We start from the raw sequence: 24,685 nt of genomic DNA on the forward strand, positions 1-24,685 counted from the left end.
TGAACCTTTCCCTGCTGCTTCCCCAGGCCATAAGTAGGGAGCTGTATCAGAAGTGAAATAGACAGGACACGAGCTGGTGCCCATACAGGATGCCAGCTCCACAGGCAGAGGCACGGCCACTGTGGCGGCCCCATCTCACATCTGTTTCATTTTTTTTCCTTCCTTTTTCATTCTCTTAAAGGTCTAAAGAACGTTCAGGGTCAGGGAAGATTGGTATAGAGATTGTTGGAGTGTTTTTCCCCCAGTGGATTCCATTTGTGGTTAATGAGAAGATGCTTCAAATTCACAGGAAGAACATCATCTTGCAGGCAGAATGAAATCATTCATATCCTATTTCCCAGGAAGCTTTCGCTGGCCTCCCTCTCCCGGCTCTGGGGTTAAAGCATTTCTTAGGACTCCTCTGTCCCCCATGTGTTATTGTCATTATTTTCCACCTTTGTTTTCCTTCTTGTGGATCACAAGCTCCTTGAAGGTTAAGGGTAGTGCCCTTGTCGCCTTGCCAGGGGCAGGAGTTAATACACAGCTTCAAAATCCAAGGCATAGTTTCTTGATAACGTGCATTTTCCACGAACCTTCTGATGCTTCTTTGCATATATTTAAATGTTTTTGTAACAAAAGTCAGCTTAGTATTTTAGTTTATTTTTTCCTCAAACACTTTTTAAAATTTATTATTTGTAGAGACAGATTTCCCACCCACTGATTCACTCCTCTAATGCTCACAAGAGCCAAGGATGGGCCAAGACCAAAGTCAGGTCTCTCAGGTGGGTGGCAGGGACCCAAGAAGCCCTTACCACTGCCTCTCAAGGGCTGCATTCATCAGGAGGCTGGAGTCGGGAGCAGAGCTGGGACTCGAACCCAGAGCCTCAAGTATAAGAGGCAGACGTCTTAACTGTCAGGCTAAAAGCCTGCCCTCCGTGAACATCTAGAAGCAACACAGATAAGTTCGGTGATTGGAAGGATGAATGCAGAACTTGAGCCAAGGGATAACTGCTCCAGCACAACAGGCTCCACACCTCCCAGCTGTGCCAACAACAGCAGCCGCAGAAGACACGGGGCCACTTGAAAAGGAGGTTAATGATGCTATACAGTTAGGCTGCCACCACATGCCTGCAGGGCTACATTCAGGATAAGTTCAAGTTTTGACTACAGGTTGAGTTTTGAGGCGTGAGGGCTACATGTGCCCTTCCTGGGCCTCAGCCCTGGTGCCCAGTCGTTATGTGAGGAGCCAATGGGAGCAGCACGTGACCCAAAGCAAGCGCACAGTGAATGGTAATCACAGCACTTTCTCAAAAGGGTAAAGAAAGTAGGACTTTAATGTTTCCTTCATTTCTGTTTTAAGCTCCAACCTAATCTTTATGAGGCCTGTTCCTACTGGCTCCCAGCAGAAACACCACTGCTCAGATAATTCCAGTCTGGGTAGTTTCAACCAGTGACGGCCCAGTTCCGGGTGAATGAATGAATGAGAGGGTCCTGAGTGAGGTGACCCCTGAGCATTCACAAGCAAAACCAAGGTCAGCTCTGAGCTTCTTGGCAGCTTTCCCAACCGTTGGGGGAGGGGTCCCCATGATGTTTGACAGATGGACGATGAGCAGGGCTACCCTGGACATCGGGATGGGAGGAGACCACCCCCTCTCCTTCAGCTCACCCCACAGCTTTCCAGCCTGCACATAGCAGGTCAGAACAAGGTCAGCTGACTGTGGACCAAGAGCCCTCATCTTCAGGTTGGGCCAGCGCCTCCTTCCCGGGGGGGGGTGGGGAGGGTGTGAACTCTGGAGGCCTCACTCACCCACCAAGATCATTACTGTGAAGACTGAATGATGCCCAGATGAGCTGGAGCTTGTCAGTCTTTTATTAGCTGTCCGATGACTGCCCAGGGGTGGGAGGAAGCTGTTTCACCTTCCATTTTCCAGCTGGGCGGACAGAGGCCCAGAGGGCACAGGGGCCTGCGGGCAGCCTCCCACCTGGCCCAGCCAGGGTCCTTCTGACTCACTGTCCCGTGAGGGTGAGTTCCTGAGGTGACGGAGGAGGATGCCCGCGGCAGCACCCATGCCTCTGGGGCCAGCCTACCCCTAACATGCTGAATCCACCTGCAGGCCTGTGACTGCTGGAGCCCTGGGGCCCTGGAAATGGGGCTGTTCCTGCCAAGCAGAGTTCAGCTGCCCTACCTCGGGCACGCTCCCCTGTCATTTGGGTCTGTCCATGAGACTCCTAGGGAAAGGGAAGTAAATTCTAGACCACGTCTGATCTCGGGACCCCTTTACACCCTAAAAAAAATCCCCATGAAGCCCCAGTAGCATTTGTGTCTGTGAGCCTCATCCGTGATGTGGAAATTAACACTGGGAAACTCACCAAGTATTCGATCATTCATTCCTCTACAAACAAATCAACCCATTGTACCTTAACACAATTAGCATATATTTAGGAAAAGTAACTACTGTGCTTTCCAAAAGCAAGATCACAGGGTTAGAAAGGATGGCATTGCTTTACAGTTTTCTTCATTTTATTGCCTTGGTTGGTTTTTCTGTAATTTTTTTTTTAACTAAACAGAGACATAATGGAACAGAAACCTTTCCATCAGAGCAGCTGAGGTTTTTGCAGTTTATGTTTTGAATGCCATATTCCATAGAGTCCGGAACATTCCACTTTGTACTCTCAAGAGAATGAGAGGAAAAGAGGAAAAAAAAAAAACAACCTTGAAAGTTGTTCTAAAAATTCTCTCCAAAGGGTGAGCAGGTGGGAGGGACCTGGCTCTCCCCTGAAGTGCCCTACTGGAGAGAAGTAACCTGTGCCCACAACACCTGAGGACTGCGAAAGGGCAGATTCTGGGAAGAAGAGTCCAGAGAGGGCTCAAGAATCTGGGCTCCTGTCCATCCCCCACAGGTGAATCTGTGGCCCTGCCCAAGGATTCATCCTCATGGGTCTCCAGCCCTGCCTCCCACATGCCTAGGTCCCCAGACCTGGAGCTACCTGCCCCTTCCTCTCCCTTAAAGGGCTGCCCAGGACTTCCCTGCCTGGGTGAATTCACTGATCAAGACATGAAGTTTTTATGGGCCCAACACGGTAGCCTAGTGGCCAAAGTCCTCACCTTGCACGCACCGGGATCCCATACTGGCGCCCGTTCATGTCCTGGCTGCTCCACTTTCCTTCCAGCTCCTTGCTTGTGGCCTGGGAAAGCAGACAAGCATGGCCCAATGCCTTGGGACCATCCTTGCACCTGCATGGGAGACCCAGAAGAAGCTCCTGACTCCTGGCTTTGGATCAGTTCAGCTCTGGCCATTTCAGCCACTTGGGGAGTTAATCAGCGATCGGAAGATCTTCCTCTCTGTCTCTCCTTCTCTCTGTTTATCTGCCTTTCCAATAAAAATAAGTAAATCTTAAAAAAAAAGACATGGAGTTTTTTACTCTTCATTGTTACAACTTATGGAGCAGTAAAGAATACATACAGCTGTGAACACGTGTGTGCCTATGTAGTAAATCCCATGTGTACCTCGAAGAGCAGGTGTACATACGTCAACAATCTTGCGTCTCAGAAACCTTTCCATCAGAAAAGCTCACATAAACGCACGGGGGCAGGCATTGTACCACAGCAAGGTGATTCGCCAATGGGGATACTCACATCCCATGTGGACTTGCTGGTTTGAGTCCCAGTTGCTCCACTTCCAAGCCAGCTTCTCGCTAACGTGCCTGGGAGGCAGCACATGGTGGCCAAGTCCTTGGAGCCCTGTCACCTATGTAAGAGACACAGATGGAGTTCCTGGCTCCTGGCTTCAGCTTGGGTCAGCTCTGGCCATTGTAGCCATATGGAGAGAGACCCAATAGATGAAAGACTCTCTCTCTCCTCTCTCTCAAATAAATTAGCCTTTTTTTAAAAAAAATTCTATTTATTTAGAATGGCAGAACTCCAGAAACAACATAAAGTCCTACCCATTTTGAAATGATTAGCCTACACGACACAGTAGTGCGAAAGTCAGGGCTAGTCACAAGGTGCATCTAATCGCGTATTTCCGTGATTGAAAAGGAAGCCCAGTATGTGACTGAGTGAAAGAGAGGGGTACCTGACAGCGTGGGGTCCTGCTCCTTTTATTCAAGTATGTGTCCACAGTTTGCAGCAACAGGTGCTGCGCTTTCTGCTTTTTCAATACTGCTTGGGTTTCCTGTGCGATGATATATTATCTTTATGGCCCACAGAGCCATTAAACTGCTCTGAAAGTTTCTGATCCTTCCACAAACACACACTTTCATTTGTGAGGCATTCCACCTGCCAGGTATTGATGCTGGTGGGGGTGATTCTGAGCAGCGCTCCCAGCTCAGACTGCTGCCAGCTAATTCTGGCCTGGAGATTTAGAAAGCTGGCTCACACTCTTTTTTTTTTTTTTTTTTTTAACAGTGAGGGTACTGAGGGGCCCAGAGAAGGTAAGTGATGTCCCCAGAGCCACACAGTCACCTAGCTGAGAGATCCCAGTGCCCAGGGCTCCATCGCCAGCCGAGTTGCTAGCACAAGTCTCAGGGTGAGCCTGATTGGGGCTGGGGAATGCTGTGATTCTGACAGCCCCAGCTTCTGGGAGCCCCAAGATGAGAGATCAAAGGGCTCTGCTGGACACTGTCATTAGTAGGGCGGAGCCTGGCAGCTGGGGGGCGGGGGGGCAGGGGGAGTGACGGCTGCAGGGCTTCTGGGCAGAGGCTCCCTGGGGCCAGTGCCAGACTTTGGTAATTCGGTAATTACAAGGCTGTGCAGGCCTGCCAAGCGCCCATTAGATGTGTTTGCCTTGCATCAGAGCTGCAGAACTTGACCTCCTCTCCACTTTCCACTGGAAGCCCGGCCATAGCAAGCACTCCAGGGTTTGTGTGCCCTTTGCTGGATGCCTGGGCAAGCCCAGGGAGCGATGCCATCCCATGGTATGGGCACACACCCTCCTGTCCCGTCCCCACCCTCTACTCCTTCCTCCTTCTTCCCCTTCCTCTGCCACTCAACCCACACCCAGCCTGCCACAGCAGAGCCCCCCAGAGCTCCAGCAAAGTGAGACTTCCCACCAGCTGCCATGGAAACAAAGTTACCTTGAATTCACCGGCCCAGAGGACTTCAGAGGCTGCCAGTTCAAGGGTCTTGGAGCCCACAACCTGAGACTTTCAGTTAGACTGGTTATGGGCCCAGCACAGTAGCCTAGTGGTTGGGGTCCTTGCCTTGCACGCACAGGGATCCCATATGGGTACCAGTCCATACCCTGGCGGCCCCACTTCCCATCCAGTTCCCTGCTTGTGGCCTGGGAAAGCAGTTGAGGACAGCCCAAAGCCTTGGGATCCTGCACCCACATATGCAACCTGAAGAAAACTCCTGGCTCCTGGCTTCGGATCAGCTCAGCTCCTGCCATTGTGGCCACTTGGGGAGTGAATCATCGGACGGAAGATCTTCCTCTCTGTCTCTCCTCCTCTCTGTATATCCGACTTTCCAAATAAAGAAAAAAAAAAAAAGAATGGCCATGGAGACTGATTTAATCCAGTCCCTCCCATTTGCATATGGGGACTCCCAAATTTCAGGAGAGAAAAGAGACCATGTACCCAGGGCTGCAGGGTGCCCCTAGGTGCCCCTGGCTGCCAGGTCTCTAAGCTGGAGCCACCTAGAGCCAGCTCGCAAAGTCAGGCCCACTCACCTTGCCATTGAAACAGAGACCTGGCCCCCTCTTTCTTCTTTACATGTCTGCAGGAGTATGGGTCAATGTCATCGGAGCAGTTCGCTTGTGATTAGGAAGACCCTCAGATGCCCAAAGGTTAGAGGGCAGCATGGGAAGCCAGGGGAGGGTCTCTTCCCCTGGGAGGAGCAGCCCCCCACCCCAGGCAGAGGCACAGCAGCCTACCACCTGCATGCTCCCACAATGCACAGGAGTCCCACGGCGGCACTTGCAAGCATGGACCAACTGCAAACCAGAAGAGACGGCAGCAAGAGTGAGCACTGACCCTTAAGGGAGGGACAGGAGAGTCACGCTGCCTCCACTTCCGACCTGTGACCCCCTGAGCAGTCCCACCCAGGGAGGCTCTCCATCCTCCTGTGACCGAGGCATGAGGAGACCTGCAGATCTATGGGGGTGTTGAAGAGTGAACGGGGATCGGTGGAGCAGGGGTATCTGGTCTTCAAACTTGGGCCTGGGGGGAGGGGACGCCAATGTTTATTCCTCTGAAGTTCAGGACCCGGTCAAAGGTGATTCTGTAGGTGCCTGTATGTGGGGCAGTAGTGGCGGTTGTGCCATGGAGAGGGAGGGCATGTTCCCGTGAGAGGGCAGGGCCCCGTATCTCAGTGGCTGTCTGCGTGACAGAGAGGACCACGGTCTAGCTTTTCTCTTTTACCCAGGAGGGAAAGAGGCAGCAGCAGACCACACTACATGCAGCATTGCCAGCTCTAGTGCCACCTGCAGGAGCTGGCAACGGGGCCTCCCTCTCCCCTCAGGGATGCCAGCGCTGCGTATAACCCAAGCTCTCCTCTCACCTCCACCAACCCCATCCAACCAGCTCTCCACTCTGCACTCGCAAAGCCCCTGGGCTAGCACGCCCACACTGGACATCTTTGAGGTGCAACCCAAGACAATTACGGGGCAATTCTGCACCTCACAGGTGTCCCCGCTGGGCTGGAGAGGGCCACGCCTCCTTGGCTGAGTTCCGGCTCCCCTACCTGGGAGTGTCTAAGGTTTTCCTTAATATTGTCAGGCTGGCCGGCTGCCCTGACACTTCAAACTCCACTGTGCGGTGCAAAGGAAGCGAGACGGCCCAGGGGCTGGTGCATGGCGGGTGAGTGGGCAGAGCTGTTGGGGCAGGAGTGGGGGGCACTGTAGGGTAGGAGAGGGTTGTGACAGGGTCCTCGGGAAACAGAGTGCCTCTGAGTTAGCCCGTGAATGACTCCCTGGAACTCACAAGTAAACAGAGGCCTGCCCCCCTCCACCCAGCAAGACTGCCAGCCTCCTGCCTTGTTCCGTGATGCACCAGAGAAGGCAGGGGTATACTGGCAAGAACAAAACTCAAATCTTCCCCACTCACCGTATGCCTCTGAGGGGAATACAGAGCTATTTCTCGGCACAGCTGGGGACCGCGGGCTCCTCTCCTAATTTCCATCTTTGGCTCTTGATGGCAAGTGCAGCTAGGCCCCAGGTAACATGAGCTCCACGACCTTAAGCTGGAGGATTTGCCTTGGTGCCTCTGTTTTCTCATCTGTGAAATGGGGGTTGGAATGTACATGTGCTTGCAGGCCTGCTTCAAACTGACAGAGGCCTCCCTTCAGGCGGAGCCTCCCAGATTGGCGGCTCTGAAAACGCGTCCCCGTGGCCTCTGCCTGTTAGATGCAGGGCGGGGTGGGAGGCAGAACCAGGGCTCCCACACTCACTGCTCTGCCAGGGGTGTTTCTCATTGGACACCTGCTCTCCTCCACGGCTCAGCGCCACGTGACAGTGGCATGAATCAACTCTCTGTGTTGTTGGCTTTCAAAGCAAGGTGTTTCTATTTCCTTGTGGAGTCTCAACCTTTCACAGTCCTTCCTCGGGCACTCCTGGGAGGGGTCTGTCCCCTGAGGATGGCCCTGACCACCAGCTTGCCGCATTGCGGCAGTTTTCACGACTGACTGTCACGTAGGGGCTTCCTCCAGGACCTGCTTCTCAGGGCTCCTGGAGATGCTCCTTCTTCCCTAGGCACTCGGGGGATGATGACAGTGCCAGGCAAGGCTCGCGGTCTGCATGGGAGTCCCGCTGCCAGGCCTTTGACTGGCAGGGTGATAGCCCCTGCCCCTGACCCTGTGAGAGGTTAAGGGGGGCAGGTGGAGGAGGCACTCAGCACACATATGGATCATGGAATTGAATTCAACCTCCCCAGCTCTACTGGGTCCTCCTCGTAATTATTGTCTTTAAATTTTTAGCTTTCATTTTTTAAAAAGATGCATTTATTTATATTGGAAAGTCAGATATACAAAGAGGAGGAGAGACAGAGAGGAAGATCTTTCATCTGCTGATTCACTCCCCGAGTGGCCGCATTGGCCAAAGCTGAGCCATTCCGAAGCCTGGAGCCAGGAATTTTCTCCAGGTCTCCCACATGTGGGTGCAGGGTCGCAAAGCTTTAGGCCATCCTTGACTGCTTTCCCAGGCCACAAGCAGGGATCCGGATGGGAAACAGGGCCTCCGGGATACAAACTGGTGCCCATATGGGATCCCAGAGTATGCAAGATGAGGATTTAGCCACTAGGCTATGGCACTGGGCCCAGGTTTCATTTTTTTTTATTTGATGAGAGATGGAGCTATTCCATCTGTTGGTTCACTCCCCAAATACCCACAACAAATGACCAGAGCTGGGCCAGGCTGAAGCCAGGAGCACAGAACTGCATCTCCCACATGTGTGGCAGGAACCCAAATAACTGAGCCATCCGTCACCTGCTGCCTTTAAGGGTGTGCACGACCGAAACCAGGAGTGAAGCCAGGGCTCAAACTCAGCATCCCAAGTGATGTCACGACTGCTGTGCCACACACCTGCTCCCTCCTGGCTTCTTGGGCTCCCCAGAGCAAGTGTTCGCGTCTACCGCACTCTGTGGATGAACCAATTAGATGTCAGTTTGCTGGTGGGAAGAGAACTGGGCAGCGGCACCAGGAAGGTCCCTGGTTGATTCCTTTGTTCTGGCAGTCAGGTGCCTGCGATACGTACCAAGGAGAAGGTCATAATGGGCCCCATTAAAAAATGATTACAACGAGTCCAACAGCGGGAGATGCTGCTGGCCTCAGCAATGCTGGCTGGGCTGGGCTGAGCCCCACGCCCCACGAGGTACCGGGCTCCAGGCCAGGAAGGGAATCTGAACGCCAGAGACCCATTGAGTGATTCACAATAGGTGGTTCTGGCAGGCACTCCCTGGCAGGACCTCGGGAGGGCAGCCAAGAAGTCCCAAGTAGACACAGGTGGTGACAAAACACAGTCAAGAACACATCCTTTGGGCACCCAGGTCCTGGCTCAAGTGCCTCCTAGTGAACAAACGGGCTCAGGGAACCCTCACGGTGCAGGGAAGTAGGGCCGATTCTGCCTTGTCCACAGCAGGGTGCTGGGCTTCAGAGTTACCCACTGGTCCAGGGCACAAAGCCACGCAGGGGCAGAGCCTGTCCGGGCACTGTCTCCATCTGAAGTCAAGCTCCTTCTTGCTCACTGTGCAGGAAGGGAGGAAAGGAGTGGAGAGGGCAGTGGAGCTGCAGGGGTGAGGGTGGAGGGTGCTGGGGGAGGTGGCAGTTCCTTCCCTGTCCTGCTCTCCCTTGGCCTGGTGGGAATCCACCACAGGGCCTGGGCCCAGGGCTGGCAAGCTGCTCTGGGTATCCTCAAGGTCAGGGGACGGCCCAGGGGCTCCTCCTCATGTCAGCATGCCCCCGGGGGGGGGAGGGGCTGGGGCAATTCAGGGCACATACTGAGCAGAGCACAGATGGTCCAGACTGGGAAGATATTCCTGGGCCATTTTATAGCAAGGAAGGTGGAGGCTGAGGCTGAGGAAGCCGTTTCCCTGTGTCCAGGAAGCCTTAGTGGGAGGAAGGAAATCGGGAGAGACTGATTCATTGTGGGGTGGGTGGGCTTGGCATGCCAGTGAGTAAGGATGCCTGGGAGGTGGATTGCTTCATCCAGTTGGTCTTCACTGAGTGTCCGCTGTGCTCTGAGTCCTGCGCCAGGCCCCAGCAGACCGTGCAGGGCGCACCCATGCCCTGCCTACAGGGAGTACACAGTCCAGGGCCGGCAGCGCACAGGACAAGTGGATGAGCAACCAGAACCCAGCATCCCTGCTCCCATTTGGGGTGGGGCTGGTGCAGAGGCCGCCGTTTAACAGAGCAGAATTGGAGAGACACGTGTGTAGGCAGGTGGCACTGGTCCCTCCGATCGCGAGGCTACAAACCCTCCTGCGCATGTGTGCGGCTTCTCCCTCTCCCCCGCGCCCCTCAGCCTCCCTGTAGTGAGGGCCGAGTTGACCTGACACCTGCAGAATGGCAATGTGTTTCCCCCCCCCTTAGAGTCCTGACCCCTCCGCAGCGGTCAGGACAGGAGACTGCGCTGCTGGTGGGGGTGGGGTCCCTCACACCACCCTAGCCACGGCGTCCGGGGCTGAGTCACATGGACACCGGGTGGGGTGGTATGGGGGGGCTCCTGGGCCGCAGGTCCAGCGTGGAGTTGTAAGACTGGAGGCAGTGGGTAGGCGTGTCCTCGACCCCTCTCTGCATGAGAGGTGGTGTGTTCTGTGGGAGTGAGAGAGAGAGACCAGAGAGAGGAAAATAAACGAGAGGCCAGACCCCATAGCCCAGGCAGGACAAGCTGCCTCTCAGAGGTGTGTGACCAGGGGGGCCATGGAGATGCACCCCCCAAGAATTCAGCCAGGAAACTGACCCTGGGCAGAGAGAGAGGCGATCTCTGTGGTTGGGATGATGATAGCTCTGACTCAGCCCTCCCTCTCCTGCTCACCTGCGATAACAATGTTGATGCCCCCAGAGGGGATGAAAGCTGGTTTGGGGTGTCGCTTTGAGTCCTCAGGGCTTGAACCCCTGACCCAGGCTCTAAGAGCCCTCATCAAACCCCAAACCCCACTTTGTACCCAGCCCTGGGACACAGCAAGGCTGGGGTAATTACCATCCTGTAATCCTGAATCCTGCCCCTGATTCATCCCCTAAAAACAGAAGCATCCTGAGCCAGCATGTCCCTGGGAAGGCTGTCCTTAGGAAGTAGCAGTGTGGGCCTGTGGGGCCACAGATCCAAATGAAGCCCCTTCTATCCCTTCTGTGCCCATGAAAAGGAGACCTGGGCTACCGATGACTGTGTTATTTGATGTTAGGCTTGACAACTCCGTGTATAAGGACCAGGGTAGCTACTGCCTGTTCTACACAGAGGTTCCCCCGAGCTCACAGTTCTGGCGTTTCAGTTTTTTGTGGTTGCCAAGAACTATACCAGGACCAAGAGGTTAAGGCATGGATTTTGCTTTCTTGAGTGAGAAATTGGAGTCTGTGACACGTCATTCCAGCACCTACCACATGGGATCACTGTTGTTCACCGGTCTTATCACAGCAATGACCTGGCGAGCCAGCTCCCATGCAAGGCACATACGTGTCAACTGTGCGAGTTCCTATCCACAAGTTCAGCCACTGTCCCTAAATGACGGTGCCAAGCCAGAGCCAGCTGAACACATGTTTTCCATGAAGCTCAGGCCTGGGGGTTGAGAACCTGACACCAGACCAGTGGAGATGGGTTAGGAAGTTGACATACTTCCCCACCACCACCATCACCACCCCTTGCTTCGCTACTCTATTACTGTGTGGCAAATTGCCCCAATCCCTAGACACTTAAGACAGCAAGAATCACTCTTGCTTAAGAATGACAGCCAGGGCAGAGCTGGGCAGGCATGGCTTTTCTGTGCTGCACTTGATATCAGCTGGGCCAGCTGGGCTGGGGACTGGAGGGCCCTCCTGCAAGACGAGTCACCCCTCCACCCTGGGTGCCAGGCAGGTGCTGGCTGTCGGCGGGGAGCTCAGCAGGCTGTGGCTAAGGGCCTAGGTTCCTCTGCATGTAGGAGCGTTCAGGCTTCTTCATGGTTGAGTGCCTGGTGTCCACAGACCAGCAACTCAGGACAACCAGGAGGCAGCTGGGTCAACTTGGATGATCTAGTCTTGCAAGGCATCAAGTGTTTTAATCCCGCAATCATCCAGATTTAGGACTTGGGGACCTATATCTCATTTCTCAATGAGAGAGTATCAATGTCATATTGTAAGAAGAGTATGTGAGAAGGGGTGGGTATTACCCCAACCATTTTTTTTTTAATATTTATTTTTATTGGAAAGTCAGAGAGGAAAAGAGACAGAGAGAAGATCTCTGTCTGCTGATTTACTCCCCAAGTGGCCACAACAGCCAGAGCTGAGCCAATCTTAAGCCAGAAGCCAGGAGCTTCTTCTGGGTCTCCCATGTGAGTGTAGGGTTCCAAAGCTTTAGGCCAAACTCTACTGCTTTCCCAGGCCACAAGCAGGCAGCTGGATGGGAAGCAGGGTCGCTGGGACACGAACCAGCACCTATATGGGATCCCGGTGCGTCAAGGACTTTAGCCACTAGACTACAATGCCAGGCTACCTCCAACCATCTTTTAAGAATGCAATTAGGCGGGCGGCGGGGGGAAGAATACAATTGGGGTGCGCATTTGGCCTAGCAGTTAAAACACTTAAAAATTAAGACTCCTGGGGCCAGAATGGTAGCTCAACTGGCTAATCCTCTACTTGTAAACATTGGTGTTCCATATGAGTGCCAATTTGTGTCCAGGCTGTGCCACTTCCCATCCAGCTCTCTGCTTATGGTCTGCAAAGTAGCATAGGATGGTGCAAATCCTTGGGACCGTGCACCCACGTGAGAGACCTGGAGAAAGCTCCTGGCTGATGGATTCTGATCAGCTCAGCTTGAGCTGTTGCCATTTGGGGAGTGAAGCAGTGGATGAAAGATTCTCTCTCTCTCTCTCTCTCTCCCCCTGTGAATCTGCTACTCCAATAAAAACAAATCTTAAAAAAAGATTTAAGCCCATTCCACAACCCTGACCCACAGAAACCACAAAAGATGCCACACGATGTCACTGCTGCTGTTACTGATTTTCTGACTCGTTTCTGAGTTGAGCAGTAACAGTTGACTAAAATAGCAACTCTGTTTTTCCTAATTCCCTCTTAATAAAACAAATATTTGGTAATGCCACTCCACTCTTCTGAGATTCAATTGACTCATACTGCCTATCTCCATGCATCACTTGTTTAAAGACATCACAATCCCAACTGCAATGTAAGAAAGTAAGTAAAAAAGGAAATCAAGTTTAGCCAAACTCAGCTGAATATGTCAATGCTTAGTGACACCTCAATAGGAGTCATAATTCAGGGTTCCCGACACTGTTTCTGGAGGCAGAAGCAGCGTGAGACACCTGCTAGACAGCAGACTCACCCCAGTGGACCGTGCTGGGCACTCAGCTCTGAGAAAAATTGGAGTAGAGAACCTGGAAAAGCTGCAAGCAAACAAGATGCAATCTTCAATATCCATAACAGTCTAACAGTCGCATGCCTAGGAATTGAGGAACTGTGAAAACACTGAGAAACTCAGCCAACAGATGGATATAAGGTAGAGTTGGGTTTTCTGTTAAGAAAACAGGAAACAGATACTTTTGCTGCCTGGAGTATCAGGTAGGACAATTGAACACCATGCAAGACCTGGGACAGCTACTGCATCATCCCCTCTTCATGTGACTGACATCTCTGGTCTCGCTCATGGTAGCAGTGAAGTTACAATTACATGGGCATCCCCTGGAATGGCTATTTATTGGGAGGTTCAAACAGTGGCCCCTTTGGCAGCAAGGCCCCCTCTCTGTTCTGTTGATACTGGCTACACCTGCTCGGAGGTCAGTCATGACCGATGCAGGCTCTTCTGACAAAGTGTTCAGCACCTGGGAGAAGCTGAGCTCGGATCAGTAGCTCTCAGCTGCATGTTGGGAACACATGGGAATGTCTAAAGTCTCCGATGTCCAGGTAGTTCCCTGGGATGATTAAACCAGGACCACTGGGGGCAGGGCCTGGGCAGTGGACCTGTGCTGGCTTCCCAGGATGCTCTCACAGGTGGCCAGCCTCTGGGGGTCCTTAGGACAGCACCCAGCACGTGTTCTCAAGCAGCAGCAGTCGCCACCAGTGTGTCATTAAGTTGAGCAGGTAGTGAGTCTGAGAGCTGGACCTGCCCTCAGGAGCCAGGTCTCTGCTGTCAGAAGCCAGCACAGTGTCCTGCTATTGAACATAAACCATTGCATAGGACGCCGGCTCCTACTTTGGCCTGACCCAGCCCTGGTCATTGCGAGCATTTGGGGAGTGAACCAGGAGAGAATGGAAGCCCTTTTTTGTCCAACTGTCCCTGTCTCTCTGTCTGAGACAGAAAACGGGAGGGCAGTGATCAGGGTATCACTCCTACAAGATTGTTGGGAAGAGGACACAGGAACATCTGAAGGTGTCCACTGCTTCTATTTGTGTTGTTTGCATTATCAGAACCTAATAGCTGATTGATCAAAGGAGAGACGAACACAGGCGGTAGGGTGAAGGCAAGGGCTTCTCAGAGAATGACCCAAGGCACTCTGACCAGAAAAGGCCTTGGAAAGGCCCGAGGCAAGGATATGATGGATAGGGGTATGTGAGCAGGTGCAGTGTGGCCCAGAAAAGATTGAATAAGCAGTGAAGGGAGAGAGGGCACTGGGGGAATGGAGAGCAGGGGAGTCTTGGCAGGTCCCTTGTCCCAGATGGAGGAATTGGTGAGAAGCAACAAGGCATCAGCAGATGTGTGGGAGCAGGTGTCTGCCAAGGTGAAGAAGCAGACAAAGAGTGTCCCTCTGTTTCCAGAAGCTCTTACCAGATGTTACCAATGGATCCCTGCCCACAGCTAGGGTAATCTCCCCCATGGGCAACTTGACCACATGGTGTCGTGCTCAAGACACCATGCCACTACCTGGGGGCATAGGGCAGACTCCTTATCTACTGCCCCACCCACAGGTCTGAGTGGTCCTGCCCTGCAGACCCTCCAAACTCAGTGTCTTCAGCTTTTTCTCAGTTTTTAGAAATAACCATTCTCCTGCCACTGTAGCCCAGAGGCCATGGCACCTTACCTAGAAGCCATGACTGGCCATGCCCTGGGTTTTGTGCTGCTAGGGCACCCCAGCCTTCCCAGGGGGCCCCCTCACAGCTCACTTAGACATCTGGGAGCTCTCTGCTCAACTCTATACTCCTGAGAAATGGGCTGTGGCATCTGCAGAAGCCAGAATAACACCTGATGTCCGAGTGAATGAACCTGGAGGTGAAGGAAGATGCTGTGTTTGTCCCCTGGAGATGTCATTTCCTGTCTGAGACTCAGCCTCAAGGCCACCTTCTCAGGAGAGCTGTGGTTGCAGGTCAGACCAGGCCTCCCATCTCGCTTTAGCTCCAACACTTCCCCACGGCTTGAATGCAAACAATTAGTCACATGTGGACCCACCCATTTGGAAGTCACCCTTGCACATCCCATACTTACTCAGTAACATTTATGGGTCTCTGAGGGTGCTAAATGACAGGTAAGTCATTGTCCCCACAATGACACCATGAGATGTCATGAGTTCCCAGATACAAGGGGGAAACCGAAGCATGAGAGAGGTTGAGGAGAAGCTTCTGAGCTGGTCGAGGGCCAAGCTAGCTGATTTCAGAGGCTCTGCTGTCGACCCCGGAGCCACACAGCCTCCTTCAGCTGACTGTGGAGAGCAAAATGACAACTTGACACAAGGAAACACACAAAGGGACTGCAAGAGTTCATGGAAATAGAATTGAAAGAGTTTTATTCTTGTGCAGAAGGACATTGAAATCCATGCACCGTCTTCATATAATAAACATCTTCTGGGAACTTTTTTTTTATTTTTAACATTTATTGTATTTTTATTGGAAAAGTGGATGTACAGAGAGGAGAGACAGAAGATCTTTTGGAGCTGAGCCAATCCAAAGCCAGTAGCCAGGAGCTTCTTCTGAATCTCCCACATGGTTGCAGGGTCCTAAGGCTTTGGGCCATCCTTCACTGCTTTCCCAGCTCACAGGCAAGGAGCTGGAAAGGAAGTGGATCAGTCAGGACACAAACCGGTGCCCATATGGGATCCTGGTGCATGCAAGGCAAGGATTTAGCCCCTAGGCTACTGCACCAGGCCTTCTTAAAGACTTTCTAAACCCCTTCCCTGCCAGGCATGAGTTCCAAAAACTTTCTGTGCCAAAATAAATTTACCTTTTAATTCCATGTTCATGGACTTCTGAAAATTTAGGTAGTTTAGTTATTTGTTTGAAAGCGAAGCAAAGAGGTATGGTCAGAAATCTTCCCCTGGCTCCAAATCCCCCCCACCACCACCAAGTATCAAGGCCAGGTCACACTGGTGCTGGAGCTTGATCCGGGTCTCCGGTGGGGGTGGCAGGGACCCCATTCTTGAGCCATCATATGCTGCCTCCCAGGCTGGGCCTTAGCAGGGAGCAGGAACTGGGAGCATAGCTGGGCCGCAAACCCAGGAACTGCGGCGCGTGGGATGCCAGCGTGTCACACTCTGTCATAACTTTCGCCCTGAACCTCACATGTCTATGTGGATCTGCCACATTGGTGGATTCTGCACATGCAACAATTGTCGCATGTATTAAAATTTCCTTTTAACTTCAAAACCAATGCCCTGGGCACACTCTTGGTTATTTTCAAGCATGCACAGAATGGCAAAAAGCCAAATCTCCAACATTGGTACCCACAGCAAAAGTTGAACGAGTGGCATGCTGTCTTCTTTCTTCATGTCTCATGCTGTGAGCTGCTGTCCCTTCTGGGTCCAGTTCAAGCTGCCTTCGTGGCATCTGGGTGCCTTGGGTAGGTGATGTCCCTGTGTAAAATGGCCAGAAGATCTTAGGAAAAGGGTGTTAGCTAAGCCTCCTTCGGGCATGGCTGACAGTGCTGCCCACCCTGGGGGTCCCGTGTGAATAGATGGACAAGAGACATTAGATAGGACATCTTTAATCAGCAAGGCATAAAGCAGAGTTTTATATCCAGGGCTGGTGAGCAAGAGGCTGCCAGAAAACGAAGTGTGTATTCTCGCTGAGGGCCATGGTTCAAGACTCACTAACCCAGGGTTTGCAGCCTCTTGCCTGATCAATAGCAGGGTTCAGCGGTGTGGGCTTGTGACTGGCAGGATAGGCCGATCCCCCGAAAGCGGCAAGCGCAAATAGAACGCACTCCAAGGGCTTGGCCTCCTGTCCCTTGCCCAGGAGTCAGAGTCACCAAGGTAGACTGGCAGCGATCGAAGAATGGCGCTGCCCACCACACCGAGGATTACCCCTGCTCCGAGCTGGTGGTTCGCAGAGGCCAGATGTTCGACCTGACGCTGGAGGTGAGCGGAGTCCTGGACAGCGAGGAGGACTTCATCTTCACAGTGGAGACAGGTGCGTGTGCTCACTGGCGCCTCCTAGCCGTCGGCAGATGGAGACACTCGGGGCCAGTCCCACCAGCCGGCAGGGTGGGCAGGTGGGGTGGCAGCGTCCTAGGTGTGGCTGGAAGATGCTGGGACAGATGGAATGACCTCTTAGCCATCGTGTGCGAAGCAAGGGAGCCAGGGCTCTGGAGGGGAATGGAAAGTAGCCAAGCCTTTTTGGAACCAAGCACTTAGAACCAAGCAGTGGCTGATAATCTGGAGAACAGAGGTGGACCCTGCTCTGGCTCGGGCCTCCTGCTGCTGACTTCAGTCCTTCACCTGCAGTTCAGGGCTGGTCCTCAGGCCTGGAGCTTTTCCAGGTCTCTAGAGCTGGCCCTGCAGCAACAGAGTCTCCCATCCCCTTTTCCCTGCCACCAGGGCCCCGGGCTTCTGAGGCCTTCCACACCAAAGCTGAGTTCCAGACATCAGAGGTGCAGGTGAGTGATGCCTGGGCTGCCGTGAAGGAGGAGCAGACAGAGAGCACCGTGGCCATTAGCCTCACCAGCCCGCCAGATGCCGTCATCGGCCGCTACCTGCTGAGTGCCAGGGCCTGCTCCCGCCGCAGGCACAGCGACCGGAAGCTGGGCGAGTTCATTCTCCTTTTCAACCCTTGGTGCCCAGGTAGGAGTAGCCAAAGCCCTAGGGCAGAGGTTCTACCTGAAGCTGTCCTCAGGGGTGCACTCATCCTTGGGAGGACCCTGGGCTCCAGTTAAAGAACAGGGATGTGCATGCCCAGAGCTGGCAAGAGCTGGGCCTGGGCAGAGGTGGGCATCAGGCACAGGAAACCAGTGGCAGGTGCTTGTGGGGGAGAGGCAGTGGGTGATTGCCAGAGCTTGGGGGGGGCTTGCACCCAGAGCCTGGGAAAGGCCCCCGGGGCTACAATCAGACAAGTTTGCTTCATTGCCAGCTCTATTAAGTTGTTTCCCTAAGAAAGTCTGTTTTCTCACCTGTTAAGTGGGAGGGACTAAGAACATGCCTGGCTGCCTGTTAGAGCCAGGTGAGCCCACATGGAGCTAGCTGCTTGAGCAGCACAGGGTTCACTGTTGGGTCAGGGGTGTGGCCAGGACAAATGTTTCACCTCCAAGAGGCACGAGGCTGCCATGGGCATCAAGCAGGGTCACCCCAAGGTGCCAGGACCCTAGAATCCTCCCACCTAAGGCTGGGCTAGGGCTTGGCCCAGAAGGCAGGGGACTTGGTCAGGTGGCATGCCCTCTCCTGCTATCACCCTTGCCCTGTCCAGCCACTTCCCCAGAGTCCCCAGCCCACACTAGGCCTGTCGCCTGTCTTTCAGAGGATGACGTGTTCCTGGACTCAGAGGAGGAGAGACAGGAGTATGTGCTCAACGACAGTGGCGTCATCTTCCGCGGCGTGGAGAAGCACATCCGGGCACAGGGCTGGAACTTCGGGCAGGTCTCCAGGGGCCTAGCTGCATGGGGTTGGAGCTGGGGCATGGGGAGAGCCAGCCTGCAGCTCCCAGCTCCCTGCTCTCAGCATCTAGCACTGCCTCTTAGAGCAAACCCACACATGCGTGTGTGCAGTGTCTGCCCTCTCAGGGCCTGCACTGGCGGCTCGGGTGGGGGGTGGCTATGGAGACACAACACATCCAAAGATGGGATTCAGGCGCAGATGGAAAAGCCCCAGGACCTCTCAGAGCGTTGCTGCATGGATAGACATCTGGGGCACCATCCCCAGCACTGCGGCTGTGGCTGTGGGAGCCAGCCCACGGTGGCGCCTGGGAATCTGTGTTTCTCTCCGACTCCTGCAAGATGCTGGAGAGAAAGGGGTCTGGTGCCAGGTGCCACAGAGCGGAGGGGTCAGAGTGGCTGAGACTGGTGCCAGGGGATGCAGGAAGCAGGGGATGGAAGTCCCCGGGGGCCTGGGGGATCGCTGGGCAAGGTCTGGTGATGTTCAGGCTGGGTCCCCAAGAGCAGGATCTGAACACAGGCAGGGTGGTATGGAGGTGGGTGGTAAGGAAGTCCCCTAGTCTGCCACAATAGCTCTGTCTCCCTGGGGCCCAATGCCTGCCAGGAGGAAGGTGAGCAAGCACTTGACTGCGCCACGCTAAGGAGCCTGGGCAGGGTCCCAGGGCGGTGCACTGGCAAGCTTAGACCTGTCCACCTCTCATTGCCATGAAGGACAATGAGCCCCTGGGTCCCAGACTGTTCACATTTTCAGAGGCCAAAACTCCATACTAGGTATGTCAAAATCCCTCAGCTTTCCAATCTCATTCACTAATTTGAATATATTCAAACAATATCTTGCAGCCCACAGGAAGAATGTCAGTAGGAGCCACCAAGAGCCGCCCATTCTTGTGGCATTGCTGAGGGCAGTAGGGAGCCACAGGAGGGTGTTGAGTGGAAGAGGAGCATGGCTGAGGCTGAGTTTTTGGGTTCCCCGGGTGATGCCTTAAGAAAGGCTTTCTGGGGCTTGAGGATGCATTGTGAAGTCCGTGAGCCATCAGGATGGGGTAAGGTCCCCTGCTCGTCACAAGTCTCTAGCCGGGATGGAGGTAGGGGGCGGTGTGCAGGAGGGCCTGGCATCAGGTGACCCCAGCCTCTGAGCACAGCCTCTCCGGGATGCAGTTCGAGGAGGACATCCTGAGTATCTGCCTCACCATCCTGGACCGCAGCCCCAGCCACCAGGCCTACCCAGCCACCGACGTGTCACGCCGCTATGACCCCGTCTACGTCACCAGGGTCATCAGCGCCATGGTGAGACGCCCACAGTTGCCCCTGCACACCCTGGGACTCCATCCAGGTGCCCTTTGCTGGATGCTGTCTTGCTGGGCACCACTGGACACTGCCAGGCTCAGAGGCCGGCAACCTCTGTGAAGCTCATGGGCTGGCAGAAGAGGAATGTGGGTAGCAGCCAAGACTCGCTTGTCTGTTCCAGGCTGCGTCAGCCAGGGGTGTCTGCACAGACATCCAGGATGGGGCGATGGGTCCCAGACCTGGAGGTTTTGTTTCCCAAGCTCCTGCCCTTGTTATGGAGCTGGGATGACCAAGACAGAGACCTCACTGTCACACCAGGCCTCTGACCTGGAACAGCAGGGACTGCTAGGACCAGCCTAGTCATTCCACTTCCTCTCCATGCAGCCACTCCACATAGTCAGCATGGGCTTCTTCACAGCATGGTCAGCTCATCCATGGCAGCTGACATACCATGCAATCACTGTTATAATGAGGAGGGTGTGGGGATCCCTGTCGTTAAGTCCTGGGTCTGGGTGCTGGCCCAGCATCACTTCCTCTTTTGTCACTGGCCAATGCTGTCGCTGGCCAAGTGAACTTGAGTGGAAGGGGCACAAAGCTGGATCTCTGAGGCAGGAGTGGCCCACTATGCCCTGCCGTGTGCTTGGGCTGTAGGCTACCTCTTCAAAAGGTAGCCAGCTGCAGGACCACCTGGCTCTGTTCCCCGCTTGTGGTTGGTAAGGTCAGAGTGGAGGTGTAAACTCCCGAACTGGGCAAAGGTGTATCTCATTGTTGTACTCTCTATCCCAGGAGCACTCAGAGTGATGTGGAAGCATGGGGGGTGTGAGGGTGGGGAGACCACATCCCCTCCACCCTGTGAACAGAAGCCCAGGCTCCAAGACAAAGGCCTTTGCAACCCCCCCACTTTGCAGTTGGGATGGGTCTCTTGACCTTTCTAAATCTCAGCTTTCTGATCTAGGAAAAATAAAAGACGAGGAGAGTAAAAGCAGCTCTAAGCTACTGTGGTAGGCATGAAGTGCCTGGCACACAGTAATTATTTAATAAGCGTCAGCAGTCTGTCTAATTATTTTACCAGCAGTCCCCCAAAACCGATCATTAGGAACAGGAATTATTTTCAACTTTAGAATATCCAAATGGAAGAAAATTTCAAATGATAAGTGAGACCATGAAGTTGGTGTTTTAAAATAGCAATTTGCCCTCCCCCTAATTTTTAGTTGATTGGAAAGTAAGGGGTGACCCCTACTGATTCGGTGGCCCAGGGTCAGAAATGACTGTGGGACAGCAGGGTGGGGATGCTGCAAGTGCAAGTGGCTGGACCTGTGCCCCCTATGTCCAGGTGAACAGCAACAACGACCGGGGCGTGGTGCAAGGCCAATGGCAGGGCAAATATGGTGGTGGCACCAGCCCACTGCACTGGAGCGGCAGCGTGGCCATCCTGCAGAAATGGTTCAAGGGCAGGTTCAAACCAGTTAAATATGGCCAGTGCTGGGTCTTCGCTGGAGTCATGTGCACAGGTACCTGGGGAGAGAAAGGCCCCTTCCCCTAACATGATCCTTCATTTGCATCATTAACATATATTTGAATACAGCATGGCCTGTGTGCATGGATGGTGGCGAAATAAAAGTTTGGTTAATGGGTGGGCATTTTGGGCACCTGAATTGAGTTCCAAGTTCCTGGCTACAACCCAGCCCGGTGCTGGCTATTGTGAGCGTTTGGGAAGTGAATCATTGTACAGGAATTTTCTCCTCCCTCTCAAATAAATAACAATTAGGAGCCTTTGTAAGGAGGAGTGGGAGCAAGCAGGTTGTTTACTTGACCTTTGATCTTTGGTTTAGCAGACCCTGTTCCCTCTAGCTCACTCAGTGCCTTGGGCAAGCCCTGGGGCTCCCTGGCCAGCCTGAGGAGCTATTCACTGGGCCTTGACAGTGGAACCCTAGAACTTCCAGGAGGCAGTGGTGTTTCTAAGAGAGCAGAGACAGGCATCTCTGCCCTGCCCCCTGCAGAAGCAGAGAAGGGAGGAGCAGGACCAGACAGGAGGCAGGGGACTCTCCTCAGGGTCCCACCTGTCCCTGAAACCTCCCGGCCTGTGCCCTGCAGTCCTCAGGTGCTTGGGGATCGCCACCCGCATCGTGTCCAACTTCAACTCGGCCCACGACACGGACAAGAACCTGAGTGTGGATAAATATGTGGACTCCTTTGGGAGGACCCTGAAAGACCTGACAGAAGACAGCATGTGGTAAGTCCTGGGCCACAGGGTCCCAAGGGCAAGCGCAGAGGCTGCCCTCCCCCAGCCTAACCCCAGGGTCTCCCCGAAACCTAACAGGTACAGCAAGCCTGCACCTACCACACAGCCAGGGAGTGGCAGATCTAGAGCCCAGCACCTCCCTACTTCCCCTATTCCAAGTCAGAGCCCGTTCTGGAAGGAGGAAGAGGTGTCCTGAGATTGGGGAGCCCCTTTTCTAGAATGGGGGTGGGGCTCTAGACACATGCCTCAGGGGCCAGCAGGGAGCTCACAAGTGGCTGCATTGAAATGCAATTCTGCATGTGGACATGGGAGCCCTCGCTGGGTCTCTGTTGCTTCCTGGGGTGTGTGTGCCTATTGGAGAAGCTTCCTTGCACATCTTCATCTCTGTGTCATGCTGTGACTTCTGAAACCACCACCTGCTCCCCCTGCTGTGTGTATCAGGTAGAAAGCCACTTCATTCCTCAGCTGAAACGCTTCATGTGAACGGAATCTTTAGAACAGGAAACACTTCATGGGATTTAAATATTTAAAAGGGCCAAATGGGTTGTGGGTCTCCCTCCCTCCAGGCCTCCTGCTGGAGGGAGCACTGGCCAAGTCCACAGTGAGGCTCGGCAGGCCCGGGAGCATGCGCAGAGCAGCCTCCCTTCCACCAGGCTAGCCGCATCTCCCAGCACTGTTCTGTGTGTGTGTTTCACAGTGCCTGTATGGGTACCGTTTTCTTATCTTCTGGAACACTGAAAATATTAGCAGTGATGCTACACTCCTGAGCATGTGGTCTGTGCCTGGTGCAGTTGTAAGCAGTGCTTATGGCATAACTCATGGGCTTCTCTCAGCGACCATGTGAGGTGGTCAGTGCAATGCACTGAGGGAGGCACACAAAAAGTTCACTTGTCCCAGGCCACCCAGTCAAGGTGCGGGAGAGCAGGGAAAATGATCCTAAGGATCCCTTCTGCGTGCTCATTTTCAAGGCTCCCGGGTGCTGACATTCACGGACAAGGCTCCAGTGAGAGACCCTGACTGGGTGTGTGCCACATGCTCAGGGTCAGAGGAGACAGTGCTGAGAGCACCACCCAGAAACTCCACAGCCAGCATCTGCCGGCCCCCCTCCACCAGGGGTATTCCTGGGACCCCCTTCCCATCTGCTTCCAGCCCTGCACCCTCTCTCTGCCTCTCTTTCCTTCTCTTTTCCATTCTCATTCTCTCTTCTTCCAGAAGTACTTAATCAAGGTCATGTCCATCTCTTTTCCTTGTGCAGGAATGACATGTATTTCTTTCTGATGTTAGGGCCTCCACACCCAAATGCTTCTCGGGATACTTTCCCAAGCCAAGGCAGTAGGTTCAGTAAGAGGGATTTTGAGGTCAGCTGAGATGCCACATGAGTTGAGCCAGGAATGAGACCATCTCCACAGTCACCTTCCTTGTGACCCTGTGCACGTGATGGCGAAAGCCAAGACTCCCTACTGCAGCCCACAGAGCCCCACATCATCTACACCCTACCTGCCACCCACGCATGGCACACCCCACAGATTCCATCTGTCCCTTGGATACACAGTCTGTTCTGAGTATGCTGTTCCTTCTGCTTGCAGCACTGTTTCCTTCACTCTACTTTTGGCGAATTCTCATGCAGGTCTCTCCTGAGACGTCCACAGGGTCTCCAGCAGGTCTTCCCAGGCCCCAGCTCCTTTGTCTTCATGGCCTGGCTTGTCACTCACTTGCATTAGTTTTATTTGCTAACATAAGCCTGCTCATCTTCACCATCAGTCTCCTTTGTTAGGATGTAAACGGCGTGAGGCCAGGGATCGTCCGTCTCATTGTCACTGGTGTTTCTGGGACCTACAACAGCAAGTTTTAAGAAACATGTACACATACATCTATGGACACACATATAAGGGCACCTCAAGGAACTGGTAGAAAACAGAATGAAAACTTATATGTATTTCAATGACAGAAAAATTGCAGATCCATGTATAAAGAAGGGTCTTCACAAAGCTCATGAAAAATGTGCAGTATGAGAAAACTGTGCATGTGTTTCAAAACTGTTTTGCATTAAAATAAATTTGTCCTTTAATTCCATTTTCCCACAAATGTTTTGAAATATATTCATCCACACGAACATACCTGTCAGTAATGTTGAATGACAGATTCATGAGATGCATCCATGTTACTGGTGCTGGGGTGAACTAGGGGTGGGGGATCCACCCCCAGGCTTCCAGGAAGCCCCCTCTCATGGGCCTCTGTGTTCACCCAAGGCTGCCATGCCCTCTCTCTATGTGTGCAGGAATTTCCATGTCTGGAATGAGAGCTGGTTTGCCCGGCAGGACCTGGGCCCCTCTTACAATGGCTGGCAGGTTCTGGATGCTACCCCCCAAGAGGAGAGTGAAGGTAGAGTTCAAGGGGGTGGGACCCAGATGCCCTGCTGCTCTGCACACCTGCTGCTCACACCTGGACCTCCTGTGCAGGTGTGTTCCAGTGTGGCCCAGCCTCTGTCACTGCCATCCGTGAGGGCGACGTGCACCTGGCCCACGACAGCCCCTTCGTGTTTGCGGAGGTCAACGCCGACTACATCACCTGGCTGTGGCACGAGGATGAGAGCCGCGAGCGTGTGTACTCAGACACCAAGAAGATCGGGCGCTGCATCAGCACCAAGGCGGTAGGCAACGACTCCCGTGTGGACATCACAGGTCTCTACAAGTACCCAGAAGGTGAGGACCACATGGAGACTTCTGTTGGTGTCCTCGGGTTGGGCTGCAG

At 53.6% G+C, this 24,685-nt stretch overlaps 1 protein-coding gene across 1 annotated transcript in view; it reads left to right on the top strand.

Moving 5' to 3' along the window:
• Nucleotides 1–6,688: 6,688 nt before the first annotated feature.
• TGM6 (transglutaminase 6) overlaps nucleotides 6,689–24,685 on the top strand; it is a 32,999-nt gene continuing 15,002 nt past the window's right edge. Inside the window, exons 1-9 of the mRNA XM_058679552.1 lie at nucleotides 6,689–6,777; nucleotides 16,779–16,952; nucleotides 17,360–17,602; nucleotides 18,273–18,391; nucleotides 19,564–19,692; nucleotides 21,026–21,203; nucleotides 21,787–21,925; nucleotides 24,213–24,316; nucleotides 24,394–24,636. Of these exons, the coding sequence (XP_058535535.1) occupies nucleotides 6,771–6,777; nucleotides 16,779–16,952; nucleotides 17,360–17,602; nucleotides 18,273–18,391; nucleotides 19,564–19,692; nucleotides 21,026–21,203; nucleotides 21,787–21,925; nucleotides 24,213–24,316; nucleotides 24,394–24,636 (1,336 nt within the window). The 5' untranslated portion in view covers nucleotides 6,689–6,770. The remainder of the gene's footprint in view (nucleotides 6,778–16,778; nucleotides 16,953–17,359; nucleotides 17,603–18,272; nucleotides 18,392–19,563; nucleotides 19,693–21,025; nucleotides 21,204–21,786; nucleotides 21,926–24,212; nucleotides 24,317–24,393; nucleotides 24,637–24,685) is intronic.

This window comes from Ochotona princeps, chromosome 22, assembly GCF_030435755.1.
Source record: "Ochotona princeps isolate mOchPri1 chromosome 22, mOchPri1.hap1, whole genome shotgun sequence".
Lineage (NCBI taxonomy): Eukaryota > Metazoa > Chordata > Mammalia > Lagomorpha > Ochotonidae > Ochotona > Ochotona princeps.